Below are 15,846 nucleotides of genomic sequence, written 5' to 3' on the forward strand. Positions count from 1 at the left end.
CACTGTCTGTAGTGGTCGGTGTATTTTAGGTATTTTAGGCAGCTGCATTGTTTCTGACCTTTAGTCTAATGCCCCTGGATTTGTGCTGATTAATATGACCCCACACACAGTCTCTCTCTCTCTCTCTCTCTCTCTCTCTCTCTCTGTCTCTCTCTCTCTTCTCTTTCTTTCTCTCTCTCTCTCTCTCTCTCTCTCTCTCTCTCTCTCTCTCTCTCTCTCTCTCTCTCTCTCTCTCTCAGTCTCACTCTCTCTCTCTCTCTCTCTCTCTCTCTCTCTCTGTCTCTCTGTCTCTCTCTCTCTCTGTCTCTCTCACAGACACACAGACACCAGTAGCTCCTTAACAGACAGATCTCTCCTCCTGGTGACATCACTTTTGTGAAGATAGTTCCGTTCTCAGAAGCATCTCCTGTTGACCAATCACAAGCCAAGTATGTGCTGACAAACACAGTTACCCCCTAGGGCAGATTAGGGGGGCCATTCAATCTATTGCCATGGAGATGTCAAGATCTTGTTTAAGGATGTGTCAAAGCTTGAAAACTTGACCTGCCATAGTTGAAGATGCCCCAAGCAAAAACTTTCACCTCAGCAGAGGCCAACGTTTAACTGCTTTTTTTAAACAATTTTTAAACAGTTTTTTTCTCTCATCAGTTTTTCCAAAATAGTTTTCAACTATTTTTGAAACTTTTAAAAAATATGATTTTTTTTCCACCTGACGACAGCTATCAAAATATGTGACCTCTTGTGTCCAGGTCCCATTTGTTTACCAGATCGGGGATTGTATTTTGATTATACATGGCAAAGACAGATAAATCACCTGAGATGGTTTGGTTTTGGTGTGTTTGACATTTTCAGCCATGTAACAGGCAGGTCACATATTCATACGACAGAGATAAGCTCCAGAGAAGAAAACAGTTTCGATTTAAAAATAACAATAATATTTGTACCTTCTTATTTTCCCCTCAAATTTATTTCCAAAAACTTTCCAACCTTTCGAAACTTTAAACAAATAATATTTTTTTCAACCCGACGTCAGCTACCAAAATATGTGACCTCTTGTTTCCATGTACAGTTGTTGACCAGATCTGTGATTCTTTTGTTTATATATTGTAAGGATGGTCCATGAAAACGTTTTCCCCTCTGCCTCTCCTTCAGTAACAATATGTCCTGGCCTGCTGGATTATCGAGTTAGTCCTGGACCTGAAACGCTGAGATGATTCATTGTGTAAAGTCAACTCCCCCGCTAAATGTGAGGGAGGCTTAATTAAAACAAAAACTGTAAAAACACTATAAACGTCCATGTTTTAATTCATAACTTGAGGAACTCAAGTTAAGAATGTAATCGCTTCACGTGAAGAATTCATGTGATATGCGTTTATATTCTGAAATAGACTGTTAGCATGAACTGTTTTAGTTTAAAGGTTATTAAAAAAAGTATTTGGTCTAAATTTGATTTATGATGATATATAATATTTAGACCTAGAATCTAAATATACCGTGGTTCGTATAGGCCACATACCGCTGTTGGAGATTGTTACAAAAGGGGCATGACGCGCTGACGCGCCGATGCCGTGTTGTGTCCGGTGCATCTTCGCCCTGGAGAGAAGGTGGTCTGAGTTTCTGTCTCGTCCTCAAATAGACTCCTGATTTGGGAATATCCGTCTGTGTACTTTCTCCGAAAAAGACGAAAGTAATCTATCTAGTTCATGTGACATCATTTTCGATAGCGATTTTTTTAGTTTGGTGGAGGCTCTTTAAGCCTTGTGACGGACGCGTTTTGGAATGCGTAACAGGTGAGGAAAAGGTTTATCGTGGACAATCAAACTTTTACCTTTGGGAAATTTGAGAATATGGACTTGGATCTCAAATAAACTGCCACCTGCGATAATCTTCAACCTTGGATTTACTAAAGTAAGACTTGTGGAATATATGATATTTTTTGACTGGCAAGTTTGCTGTTAAAGATGGATGGAATATTTCAACGTGGTTGTCAAGATTTTTTTCTTTTCCAGTAATGGACTTCATAACTTCTATTTGCATTTTACTTTAAAGACTCCTGGTCATAAATTGTTTATTAGAGGTGGATTAAAACCACTGAGTTTACGTCCGTGACCATGGCACTTCGTTTGGCACCACAAAACAGCACAATCTACCGTCATCCCCCCAAACCCAGGTCGAGAATATTCTTCACCTTCATCTTGCTTCTCCTCATCTTCACACCCAGAGTGGAATCTTCCTGGTGGTGAGTGGTTCGGAGAATGCTTTATACGAATTCTATTAGCCTTTTTAAAAACAATTTCGCGTCAGCTTTTCAATGTAATGTTGCCTATGGCGGAAGTACAGTCCAGGTTGAAATATGCGACGAATATGCAATAGGATATGTGAACATTATTCTGTTAAAACGTAATGGGACAAGACATAAAACAAATCTTGTTGGATCTTTCTGTTATTTACCCAAAAGACTTGCTTTGAACATTCAACTAAGTCCTAGTGTGTGTGCTGTTAGACGACCAGTAAAGTTATGATAATTCCGTGGGATACAGGAGATGGAGGGAGACAGACAGAGACAGAGAGAGAGACAGACAGAGACAGAGACAGAAAGAGAACGACGTGGCAGACAGAAGCCCTGGATAAGCAGATCCATCTAGGTTACCCAGACGATCCATCCTGCCTCTGTGGCTGACATGCGATCCGAGGCTGGAGCAGCCACAAATCACCAGCCACCTGCAGGTCTCCTCTGAGCGAGTCACCCGGCCTGGTCACCTGGCCTGTACGTGGAGCTGAAACGACCACCATCAGAGCACTCTGCAGGTCTCAGGAGGTCTGGTGTCTCCAGGGGGGGCTCCAGCCCCCGCTGAACACCCAGAGCTGCCGGGTGTGGGGTGTTTATGAAGATGAATGGGCTGGGGGGCTTCCCCCTCATCAGTCTCCTGGAAGGGGGGGCGGCAGGTGCAGCCACTGGGGCGGGGAGAACACCTTGATGAATCCTCCAGAGGGGGGGAACTAGCCTGAAGGGGATGAGGGTCACACACACATTCTCACACACACACAGACACACACAGACACACCTGCAACACTTTGTGTGCCGGCCCATCTCTGTGCACACACACACTCACTCACATACACACACACACACACGCACCTAAAACACTTCTCGTGCTCCACTATGTCTCTTCAGTATTACAAGTATATTCTGTTGGTAGACACCAGTAGGTGTGATTGGTCTGTTTCCCCAGAGTGTATATACCATGTGATTGGTTTGTTTCTCCAGAGTGTGTCTACCATGTGATTGGTCTGTTTCCCCAGAGTGTGTCTACCATGTGATTGGTCTGTTTCCCCAGAGTGTATCTGCCATGTGATTGGTCGGTTTCCCCAGAGTATATCTACCATGTGATTGGTCTGTTTTCCCAGAGTGTATCTACCATGTGATTGGTCGGTTTCCAGAGTCTACCTTTTCAGTGGTTGGGCCTCAGGCTTACAGACTCTCCAAACGGACTCAGATTTCTACCTGAAAGCTCTGTAACCACAATGTCAGGAATGCAAAAGTCTCTGGGAATATTCCATTTAAGTTGTATTGTTGATATGTGTATACAATATTAGTTCCCCTTTTTGCTTCTGTTAAACATTATGAATAAACTGGCATGATGAAACTAGTGAGGAAAAACAGAGCATAGAGAAGGGGGGGGGGGGAGGGGGGGAGGGGGGGGAGGGGGGGCAGCAAGAGAGAGAGAGATGACAGCACTCTTTTTCTCTCTCCAAGGGGAATAAATATTTTTCAAATCCTTTATATTGTTAGGGGATGATTTTCATAGAGACGATCCTCTAGATAAGCTCAGAGATATTGTTCTTCTGGACACATCATTCTCTCAAATGTCAGAGAGAGGCTGGAGGAGAAGCTGGAGGAGAGGCTGGAGGAAAGCCTGAGAGGCTAGAAGAGACAGAGAGGTTGGGGGGAGGCAGGCAGACAACAGGAGAGGCTGGGGAGATGAAGGAAGGCTGGGGGAGGCTGGGGAGATGAGGGAAGGCTGGGGGAGGCTGGGGAGATGAAGGAAGAGTGGAGGAGGCTGGGGAGATGAGGGAAGGCTGGGGGAGGCTGGGGAGATGAAGGGAGGCTGGGGGAGGCTGGGGAGATGAAGGGAGGCTGGGGAGATGAGGGGAGGCTGGGGGAGGCTGGGGAGATGAAGGGAGGCTGGGGAGATGAAGGGAGGCTGGGGAGATGAGGGGAGGCTGGGGGAGGCTGGGGGAGGGTCGCTTGGCTCCAGGCTTATTCTCCTGAGGGTGTAAACATGGTGGTTGGGTTCTGTTCTGTTTTATTGCTCAGACAGCCACATTGTTGTTGGGAAACAGCGCAGCCATATCAGGAGTGGAAACTGTTGTCTGTGTGTTTGCGAGCGAGCGTGCTTACAGAATGAGTGTACCTGCACGTGTGTGTGTGTGTGTGTGTGTGTGAACTTGGCGTGTCACAAATGTGACTGTGATTATGGGGTTAGGATATCCGGCAGGAGAGCGGAGCATGCAGCCGTGTAGGGGGGTTGTATCATGTGACCGTGCCAGCGCATGGCTGCTGTGTGTGTGTGTGTCTCTGTCCCTGTGTGTGTGTGTGTGTGTGTGTGTGTGTGTGTGTGTGTGTATCAGTCCAAGTTAGAGTGTGTGTGTGCCTGTAGGTAGGTAGGCACTTTAGTGATCTCCAAGGGGAAATTGCAGCAGGTAAGAAGAAAAAATAAGAATGGGAAATCAAAACCCCCAAATACACATCTGTAGATGGTGTAATACACAGGGTCAAATCAAGTAGTACATAAATGTACAAAACAGTTTAGCAAACAAGTTCATGCAGGTGACACCCAGGGTGACACACAGGTGACCCAGGTTACACCAGGTTATGAATGTCGGTTTATAAATACATTCAGAACTTTTAACATTGTGTGGTGAGAGGTGTTCCAAGTACTGTGAGTGCCTGTGTGTGTGTGTGTCTGTGTGTATGTGTGTGTGTGTGTGGGTGTGTCTGTGTGTGTGTGTGTGTGTGTCTGCATGTGTGTGTGTGCGCTCGTATATATGTGTGGTTTAAAGCTATCCTTTTAGAAGGCCTCACTGTCAATTACTGGGATGTACAATTGGTTTACTCACCGTGAACATGACAACACTTTACACCATGTGGTCGAAGAGCAGTTGACAATCCTGACCTGTAGGGGGCATCCTCCCCATTAAGGCCTCCTGTTATGACTTTCCTACATCCTGTGAGTACTCATTACTCCAACAGTATTTCAGAAAACAGGCTGGCATTTGTTTTGATTCATATTAAAAAAACAAGTCACAGGTCCATATGTTCTGTCTGGGTTCTGTATGTTCTATTTGGGTTTTGTTTGTCAAGGTTCCCCAAGTTCCATCTGGATTCTGTTTTGGTTCTGTTCATACCATCTGGGTTCTCTCTGGGTTCCGTCTGGGTTCTGTGAGAACCGCGGTGACAGCCGCTGCACCTGTGCCTCGTTTCCCCCAGGTACATCGGGGCCCTGGGCGCCAGGGTGATCTGCGACAACATCCCAGGGCTGGTGAACAAGCAGCGGCAGCTGTGCCAACGGCACCCAGACCTGATGCAGTCCATCGGGGAGGGCGCCCAAGAGTGGATCAAGGAGTGCCAGCATCAGTTCAGGCACCAGCGCTGGAACTGCAGCACCCTGGAGAGAGACCACACCGTGTTCGGGAGGGTCATGCATCACAGTGAGTACGGGGCTCGGGCTGTGGGGGGGGGGGGGGGGGGGTGAGAGTGTGTGAGAGTGTGTGTGTGTGTGTGTGTGTTTGAGAAAGAGACTGTGTGTGTGTGTCTGTGTTTCTGCTTATGTGTGTGTTCCTGTGTATGTGTTTATTTGAGAGTGCGTGTGTGTGTGTGTGTGAGAGAGACAAAGAGAGATAGTGGTGTGTATTTGGATGTCTGCTACTGTCTGTATACTGCAGGTTTTCTATCAGCATTTCTGTGTCCATTCTAAAAGACCCTCCTTAGTAATAGGTGCCTTTTCAATTTGGAGAGAAATAGAGTGAGAGGTAAAGAGAAGGAGACAGACATAGAGATGGAGATGTGGAAAAGAAACAGAGAGAAAATAAGAAAGATAGAAAGCTAGAGAGACAGAGAGAGTGAAGCAGAGAGAGAAAGACCAGGTGTATGTAAAAATAGACAGAAAGAGACAGAGAGGACCAGAGAGAGACACACACACACAGAGAGAGAGAGAGAGAGAGAGACAGAGAGGATTTGAGAATCAGAGAGAGAGAGAGGACCAGAGAAACAGAGAGAGAGACAGAGAGGACCAGAGAGAGAGAGATAGAGAGAGAGAGGATTAGAAAGACAGAGAGAGAGAGAGAGAGAGACAGAAAGGATTTGAGAATCAGAGAGAGAGAGAGGACCAGAGAGACAGAGAGAGAGGCAGAGAGGACCAGAAAGACAGAGAGAGAGAGAGAGACAGAAAGGACCAGAGGGACAGAGACAGAGAGGACCAGAGAGACAGAGATGGAAGGAGGACTCCTCCACAGAGGTGTGGTGTGACCGTGTTCCTCTTCACCTTTCCATGAACGGGGCGAGTCCGAGAACGGGGAAGTTCTCTGAAAACAAGTAGCAGATAGAAAGATCCACACGAGCGATGTCTCAACAGTAATAGGAGATGTAAATATTTGGGTAGATGTTTCTGGCCGGCCGAGCAAGCCGCCCTCCCCTGCCGCAGTGGCTGCGGTCTGCTGCGGTGCGTGAGCAGGAATGAGAGAGGGAGGCCGGGTGGACCGCCAGACCAAATAACCCTGAATCTCCTCTCCTGAAACGAAAACACAGACAGTGACTGAGAAAGCTGCCATCTGTGCAGAACGGAAAAGGTGAAAGGGGATGTTCCAGGTCAGGTGGGCGTGGGAGCTACAAGTCACCATACAAGGATATGATCCTCCCAGCTCCAGCGCTGTGCACCTCATCTTCTTATGAGGGGCAGGATCAAGCTCTCCAGCTCATAATCATGCAGGTCATGTTGCTAGTAAACTCTCCCTGCTTTGACAACGTTGTGTATACTCGTTCCCACGGTATAGCGGTGCAAATCGTAAAATGCTTCCACTAAAGGTCTCAAATGTAAATATAACTCTACTCTCCCGCACAACAGTATATCTTAACAATACTCCAGACCAGTCATGTAGGTTTGATTTCAAATGTGTGGGGGGGGGGGCTTCCTTGCAATAACTAAGGATGCAGGCTTTAAATATGATTTTTCTCAATAAAAATGTAAATAAAGATTTAAAAAAAGTGGAAAACCATGCCTCTGCTCCAGACCCTCCTGCCTCACCTCCTGCTTCACCTCCTGCCTCACCTCCTGCCTCACCTCTCAGGTAGCCGCGAGGCGGCGTTCGTGTACGCCATCTCCTCGGCAGGCGTTGTGTATGCCATCACCCGCGCCTGCAGCCAGGGCGACCTGAAGATCTGCAGCTGCGACAGTCAGAAGCGCGGCCGGGCCAGTGACAACAGGGGCGAGTTCGACTGGGGGGGCTGCAGCGACAACATCCATTACGGCATCAAGTTTGCCAAGGCGTTCGTAGACGCCAGGGAGAGGATGGTGAAGGATGCGCGGGCGCTCATGAACCTACACAACAACCGCTGCGGACGAATGGTGAGGCTGAGGGTTCCTCGACGGGAGAACCGAGGGGAACTCTGGGGAGAACCGAGGGGAACTCTGGGAGAAAAGGTTACACGTAGAACCCCTTTATCGTTTTCTGGGTGGGGGGGGGGGACACAACACACACAATTGCGGTTCTAAACTTGGGGAAGAAACGGGTTCCATCTGGAATCTTGGTCTTCTATCAGTGCTTGTTTGTCTTTTGTTGTTACGAATTACATTGAAACGACATGCTGGTGTTTTTAACTATTCAACACCCACCCCCATCCAGTTAGCACACACACGTTAGCATTATTTACCAAGTAGCCAAAACTCCGTCACGGACACATATCCATTACAATGGTATATAGTTATTGCCTGACATCACTCCCTGAACTCTGACCTCTCCAGGCAGTGAAGCGCTTCATGAAGCTGGAGTGCAAGTGTCACGGGGTGAGCGGCTCCTGCGCCCTGAGGACCTGCTGGCTCGCCATGTCCGACTTCCGGCGCACCGGAGACTACCTCCGCAAGAAGTACAACACGGCGCTGGAGGTGACCATGAACCAGGACAGCACGGGCTTCACCGTTGCCGACAGGAACCTCCAGGGCAGCACCAAGAACGAGCTGGTGTTCGTGGAGAACTCCCCCGACTACTGTGTCAAGGACAAATCCGCTGGTGGGTCAAGGGGGTGTTGATGAGCTTGTGTGATGCGTCGGTTTGGCAGGCGCATTCATCCAAAGCGACGTACTGTAGGATGGGGGTTGGGGTTGTTTGGTGGGAGGTGAAACTGCAACATCTTGATCTGCTGTCAAATGTCTCTCTGTCCTTTTTTCCCCACCTCAGATCATTATCTGTGTGTAAATCCCCCTGGTTTCAGTTGATCAGATAAGCGTCAAATCACTTCACTCTCCCCCACTAGAGCTTTACTCAAACTCAGTGTGCATCCAGTATCCAATGTCCAGTGTCGATGTCCAGATTCATTTCACAATGTCTGGCAAGTTGTACAGACTTTTACACCAGTTCTGAATTTGATGGTAGCGTAGATGAAGATGTGGACAGGATAAGAGGCAGATAGCATACCGGCGCACCGACCCACCTCCAAGAGACTCATCTCATGAGGCCTCTCATTCCTTCACAGCTTAAAGGTCAATCATTTGACCCCTTAGACTTCTCAGTAATTCCTGCTGTGTTTTCTTTCCTGTGGTAATCTGTGTCTCCATCCTCCTGTGCTCCCACTCCAGTGGAGCAAGCAGACTCCCTCCGGAACACAGACAAGGTCTGACCGTGATATTGACAACATGGTCCTGGCTGTGGTGTTGCTTTGCCCACTGGGGGATGATGGTGCCCCGGAAGTGGAAGGGCTCTAGGGTGTCACCCACACAGGGTGCTTGGGGAGGGTAGGGCTGGGCTGGGCTCTCTCTGAAGTCCCCAACCACCTCCACTGTCTTTAGTGCGATGAACTCCCAAGTTGTTTTGGGCCGCACCAGGTCACCAGATGGTCTCCCACCTGTAGACAGACTCACCCCCAGTAGAGTGTGGTGTCGTGGGCAGGGATCAGGGGCGTGACGGGGGGGGAGGGCTGGAGGTGCAGCTTAGAGGCTCATAACTCTCTTCTGCGCTCATCTCTGTTGTGAAGGAATTCACACCCTGAGGACACTGCAGGATTGGTTTTCAAATCCTCCTGTGGTCATCGCAGGTCACATTCCCAACCCCCCCCCCGGGGTACCTCCCCTGGCTTCTGCTCTGACAGAACTTTAACAGGGTCTCTCCTGGTCACCGGTCTCTCCAATCTGGTTTCTGGTCTTAAACATGGTCTCTCTCTGGTCTTTGGCAACTATGGTGTCACCAGTATGTTCTAACCAGGTGTGTGGTCTAACCAGGTGTGTGGTCTAACCAGGTGTGTGGTCTAACCAGGTGTGTGGTCTCTTTCCGACAGGCTCTCTGGGAACAGCCGGGCGGGTCTGCAACAAGTCTTCCCGGGGGACGGACGGCTGCGAGGTCATGTGCTGTGGGCGGGGCTACGACACGATGCGGGTGAAGCGCGTCACACAGTGCGAGTGTAAGTTCAGGTGGTGCTGCGCCGTGGAGTGCAAGGACTGTGAGGACACGGTGGACGTTCACACCTGCAAGCCCCACAAACGACCCAGCTGGCTGGACCTCACCTGATGACACTTGGGGGGGCCACCAATGCATTCTGGGTACGCACAGGTAACTGCACTGCATTGTGGGATGTCCAGGTCCGCTACCGCCCCCCACCAACACCACCATCCCCACCTCACCTTTTCCACAACTCCATCCTGACCTCTGTTTTCTTTGGGGCTTTCTTTTAAACCCGCCCATGATGGATTCTACTGGACGATGACAAGACTTAGGAGAAGGATCATGGAGAGAATTAAAAACTTAACAAAAACCTGTTTTAAAAGGATTTAAAGCAGGTGTTCAGGTGTTACTGACTACCTTGGAGTGGAGTCAGAGGGACACTCCAGTTCTGACAGGAGCGAGGCCTGTGCTGCTTGTATGACCATGACAATACTTCCTATCAGGCGTTGAAATGCAGTCTGTTACGTGAACATGTGACGTCGAAGAATTTGACTGTGGTTTAGTGATGTACAGTGTGTGTCTCTCATTATGCTAAGTTCCAGATTTTTTTCGTGAAGCTTCCTTTGGTTGATAGTGGCCTTGCCTTGTTGGTTTGAAAAAGAAATGGAAAGAAAGAGAGACTAGTACTAGAGATGCTGTTTTCACAGGTGGAAGCGTGTGTGCTGCCATGCCTGTAAGTATGTACTTTTGTATTGTGTACACGATAAACTGTCATGAAAATGTTCCTTCAAAACCGTTCCAGCATCCAACACGAGCTGTTTTAGAGAACAAGACAGAATCACTGTAGTCAGGCTGCTGTTACTACGAGAGATAAAAAAATGACATTGTGAACAAATGTTTATGCGAAATTCTGAAAAAAAACATGACTGGGAAGACTTATCTCTGGAAGGTTCTATTATACGTCCTCATGCAGACTCAGTGATGGACGGTTTGTGTCACAGTTTCCTCCTGTGCATTCATCACTAGTTTCCGAGTCTGTCTCGCATGTTATCACAAAAGAGCACTTTTCTCCTGCGATGTTACGCAAGCCCGGGCTGACTGGGTTGTGTGAAGTCCAGCATCATCAAGAGCCACTAGCAGAGCTAGACAGAGATGGAGGACTGAAATAAAAACAGGACGTTGCACAAGGCTCTGTTTAGTTCCACAGAACCAGTAGAACCGGAGGCTACTGCATCCAGGGCCAGCAGAGTCCTCCTGGAGGTTGGTCTAGGCCGGTACACAGATCTGACAAACGAGAAATAAAAAGTGGACAAAATGTCCGACACGCTCAATATGACCATGTTTTTATTTGACCGTCAGGCTTCTTGACTTGTTCAGATCAGACATACGAGGGGACAGGAACTCAGTCTGTGTCTCTCTAGTTAACCTTCCAATCCCATCACCATTTACAGACGCTGTCATCCAAAGTGACGTTCAAGTAGTGCATAAAGAAAGTACAGCAGTAGATCTAGAATCCGGAATGCAGAAAGGTACGGTGGTCTGAGTCGAAGAACGGCCTGTATTTACCTGCCATGTCTGAGGATGCAGCGTATAGCAGGCTGAAGGAAATATCCTAAAAGAAACTCTGGGAAAGAGTAAACTAAAATGTCATGGATCTAACACATTGATAATTGAAAGATAATAGCAGTAAAAATATACAAAGAAAGTTCCTAACAGGGAGAATTAAAGAGAGAGAGAGAAAGAGAAAGAGAAAGAGAGAGAGAGAGAGAGAGAGAGAGAGAGAGAGAGAGAGAGAGAGAGAGAGAGAGAGAGAGAGAGAGAGAGAGAGAGAGAGAGAGAGAGAGAAAGAGAGAGAGAGAGGGCAATAAAGATCGAGTGTCCTAGAGTTAGATGAACAGTATTGGCACCTTGGGAAGGACATAAATATACTCTGAAATAAACCCCTCTATATTAAACCTAGTTGATTCTTCGTGTGTCCTCCATTCCTTAACCCTAATGTGGAGTTGGTGCTGTGGGGGAAAGACTGCTGGGGAGGAGGGTTGATAGCTTTGGTATTTTTCACAACTAGGTTAACAAAGTTGAACATGCGTCCAGGTTCTCGTCTGCGTTGTTATTCAGACAGGACAATAGGAAGGGAACATGCTTTACAAACCACCAAAAGTAGGCTACAACCCCTCACATATAGGCTTTAATTATGTTTGTACATAGGGGAGAATAGGCCAAACTAATTTACACAGAATGGTTTTGTAAAATTGTTTAGCCATTTGTAAAAATGTGAATTTAGTTACCGTGTGATGACCGAACCGAAACGTTTTCTCGGCTACGTCTGCCAGAATACCCTGCCTGAATCCACTGGCAGTCCCCCCTCCTCCTCTCCACACACACACACACACCACACACACATACGCCCCCGCCCCCCCAACCTGACGACATGCTCTATCCTGGTCCCAGGACCACAGAATGTGGAGAGGAAATACACTCTCCGTCTCCTTCGGGGAAGAAATCAGACAAGCCGGTCAGGGAAGGTTGTAGGACTCCCAACAGCCGTCCGTCAATTTGTTTGTGCGCCAAGAAATACGAAGAAACGCGCTGATGTCAGTGTACTTTTAGACGTTGTTCGATTAATCCCTGGAGCGCATGATGAAAAGTGTTGAAAAACGCTTAAGCATGAGCCGCCAGTCTAACTGTTTATTTTGGCCATTGTGAGATTTTATGGTTCAGTAATAAAGGTATTATATTAATGTAGTGTTTCTGACTGGGTTGTGGCCAAGTGACATAATATGCTGGGAGAGAAGGTTTAGAAAATCCCTACAATCTTCTGGTGATCTCCAGCAGGTGAACTCATGACCTACCGAAAACTGTGACCAAGTCAAATTAACGTTTAATACAGGGAACATCAGATGTAGGCTTATATTTGTATTTTATTTTAGGCCAGTTGATTAGATACCTTACGTAGGCTGTCTGGTCTGATCAATAAATAGAGACAAATGCAGAAGTTGGCATTTGACGGAAAACAGCAGTAACCCAGAACGTGCTAAAAGCTAAAAGCTAGACTTACTGCCACTACTTACGACCAACAAAATATGCAACCAATCGTAAAACCAAGTAATCATAATCACATGATTTGCATAAAAAAAACTATTTAATCCAGTCTACATAAAGACAACCAACTATGTAGACATAAATCCACTTAGAGGCCAAATTTAGTTAATCTTGCCATTCACCATAATGCATTCAGTTAGCCAAAGCTGGTCTCATGTTTGTGACCATGCATTAAAAACGTACTTACTTAAAATGCTCAAAGAATCATGGGTAATACATGGATGCGTCTCATCGTACAAGCCCTTGGGAGATTAGATATCGGCCTCTTGTTTTTACATTTACATTTAGTCATTTAGCAGACGCTCTAATCCAGAGCGATTTACAGTAAGTACAGGGACATTCCCCCGAGGCACATAGGATGAAGTGCCTTGCCCAAGGACACAACGTCATTTTACACGTCCGGGAATCTAACTAGCAACCTTCTGATTACGTACCCGATTCCCTAACAGCTCAGACACCTGACTCCCTTTTTGGTGATCTGTGCAGCAGAAGTCTAGCCGTGTCCTCTCTCGGGGGAAACCAGGACCCCACTAGGACACTTACATATACCCACTTAATAAGTTAGCAGACGCTTTTATCCAAAGCTACATACATATAGTTTCCATGGAAAGTGCAGCAGAGAGTGAAAGATCGGTACGTTTTGAACTGTGTTTCGGGGGAGTCAAGGAACGGTCAGAATTGTACCAGGCACAGTGCAACAATATCCTCAACCTCAGTAATCTTGACTGAATCACGTCCTCATGTGCCAACAGTTGAATAGTCAGTGGGTCATTGTGTTGTTTTGGCTCTGGTAGTTATACATGTAGGCTGGATTTGACAAGTTATGAAAAATACCACATAATAATCTCATAATCAGTGCTACACATTCCTCTGCTGCGCCAGGATCGGCCTGGAAAAATAAACCCAATGCAAGCTGGTTGGTCTGGTCGCCTGTCCTTCTCCAGCCCCAACCTGGAACAAGACCCAGACCAGGCCCAGACCAGACCAGACCTAGACCACACCACACCAGGCCCAGACCAGCCCAGACCAGACCAGACCACACTACACCAGACCAGACCAGACCACACTACACCAGACCAGACCCAGACCAGACCACACTACACCAGACCACACTACACCAGACCAGACCCATACCAGGCCCAGACCAGACCAGGCCCAAACCACACTACACCAGACCAGACCACACTACACCAGACCAGGCCCAGACCAGACCACACTACACCAGACCAGGCCCAGACCAGGCCCAGACCAGACCACACTACACCAGACCAGACCCGGCCCACACCAGACCCAGTGTAGGTTTGGTTGCTGCGCAGACTCAGACTGTGACTCTGGATGAGGGTCATTGGGGTGTAGGGTGGAGGAGTGAGGGTGGAGGGGTGAGGGTGGAGGGGTGGAGGGATGAAGGGTGAGGGTGGAGGGATGGAGGGGTGAGGGTGAGGGTGGAGGGGTGAGGGTGGAGGGGTGAGGGTGAGGGTGAGGGTGGAGGGGTGAGGGTGGAGGGGTGAGGGTGAGGGTGGAGGGGTGGAGGGTGGAGGGGTGGAGGGGTGGAGGGGTGGAGGGATGGAGGGGTGGAGGGATGGAGGGGTGAGGGTGGAGGTGTGAGGGTGAGGGTGGAGGGGTGGGGGTGGGGGTGGAGGGGTGAGGGTGGAGGGGTGGGGGTGGGGGTGGAGGGGTGAGGGTGGAGGGGTGAGGGTGGAGGGGTGGAGGGTGGAGGGGTGAGGGTGGAGGGGTGAGGGTGGAGGGGTGGAGGGGTGGAGGGGTGAGGGTGGAGGGTGTCTCTGTATGAGTGTCTCTGGGGCCTGTCATGCAGCCTGATTTATAGGAGTTTAGTGTAACATGTAAGTAACCTTCGGGCCATGTGTCTTCATCAGCATGCTGGTCTGACAAGGTTGTTTCACTGTTTGACAGACTAACACATAACACTCTTATCTGTGCAGAACACATCTCTCTCTCCCAGGTGTGTGTGTGTGTGTGTGTGTTTGTGTGTTTGTGTGTGTGAGAGACGCATAAGGGTGTGTGTTATGGTGCTGCCTGCAGAGAGGATGTGTCATTTCCAGCTGACTTGTCTTTTCAGCAGTCACCTGTCCAACCTGTCACCTGACTATATACCCTCTCACCTGTCTAATTGACCAGTCACCTGTCCAACCTGTCACCTGACTATATACCCTCTCACCTGTCTAATTGACCAGTCACCTGTCCAACCTGTCACCTGACTATATACCCTCTCACCTGTCTAATTGACCAGTCACCTGTCCAACCTGTCACCTGACTATATACCCTCTCACCTGTCTAATTGACCAGTCACCTGTCCAACCTGTCACCTGACTATATACCCTCTCACCTGTCTAATTGACCAGTCACCTGTCCAACCTGTCACCTGACTATATACCCTCTCACCTGTCTAATTGACCAGTCACCTGTCTATCTTAGCTGTCACCTGTCTAGATACCCTGTCACCGTCTTAACTAAGCTCTCACCTGACCAGGTTAAGACTTCTGTCTCTCCAAGATAATCGATAATCCAAACCCAAATCAAGGATTTCATCTATTTATTCAACAACAAGACAACAAAAAGTCCCACAGACCTAAAGCATACATTCAAGAACCAATTTATTGGGAGCGCTCAGACTCAACGCATGGCGCAAGATCCACAACAACCCTCCTGTTTTCAGCATGACACTGCTGGCGCAAGATCCACAACAACCCTCCTGTCTTCAGCATGACACTGCTGGCTCTAGATCCACAACAACCCCCCTGTCTTCAGCATGACACTGCTGGCTCTAGATCCACAACAACCCCCGTCTTCAGCATGACACTGCTGGCTCTAGATCCACAACAACCCCCGTCTTCAGCATGACACTGCTGGCTCTAGATCCACAACAACCCCCGTCTTCAGCACGACACTGCTGGCTCTAGATCCACAACAACCCTCCTGTCTTCAGCACGACACTGCTGGCTCTAGATCCACAACAACCCCCCTGTCTTCAGCATGACACTGCTCCTGAAGCTCGATGCTTGGAAGATTTCAGTGTCTTCATTGAAAGGAAAAAAGAGCTAATAGCAATAACTTTACGCAGTCAAATGTAGTTTT

The 15,846-nt window shown here is 48.2% G+C and overlaps 1 protein-coding gene across 1 annotated transcript; it reads left to right on the forward strand.

Moving 5' to 3' along the window:
- The first annotated feature begins 1,586 nt into the window (after positions 1–1,586).
- Positions 1,587–11,409, forward strand: wnt2ba (wingless-type MMTV integration site family, member 2Ba). Its single transcript, XM_047026355.1, has 5 exons — positions 1,587–2,239; positions 5,492–5,712; positions 7,348–7,625; positions 8,022–8,286; positions 9,548–11,409. The coding sequence occupies exons 1-5, from the start codon at positions 2,112–2,114 to the stop codon at positions 9,775–9,777; spliced, it is 1,122 nt and encodes a 373-aa protein (XP_046882311.1). The 5' UTR covers positions 1,587–2,111; the 3' UTR covers positions 9,778–11,409.
- Positions 11,410–15,846: the final 4,437 nt, after the last annotated feature.

The sequence above is a fragment of the Hypomesus transpacificus genome, chromosome 9 (genome assembly GCF_021917145.1).
Source record: "Hypomesus transpacificus isolate Combined female chromosome 9, fHypTra1, whole genome shotgun sequence".
In the NCBI taxonomy this organism is placed as follows: Eukaryota; Metazoa; Chordata; class Actinopteri; order Osmeriformes; family Osmeridae; genus Hypomesus; species Hypomesus transpacificus.

Coding starts and splice junctions, on each gene's coding strand:
- wnt2ba (XM_047026355.1), top strand. CDS start 2,112: ATGGCACTTCGTTTGGCACCACAAAACAGCACAATCTACCGTCATCCC. Junction 7,626..8,021: donor ACAACCGCTGCGGACGAATG/GTGAGGCTGAGG, acceptor TGACCTCTCCAG/GCAGTGAAGCGCTTCATGAA. Junction 8,287..9,547: donor TGTCAAGGACAAATCCGCTG/GTGGGTCAAGGG, acceptor TCTTTCCGACAG/GCTCTCTGGGAACAGCCGGG.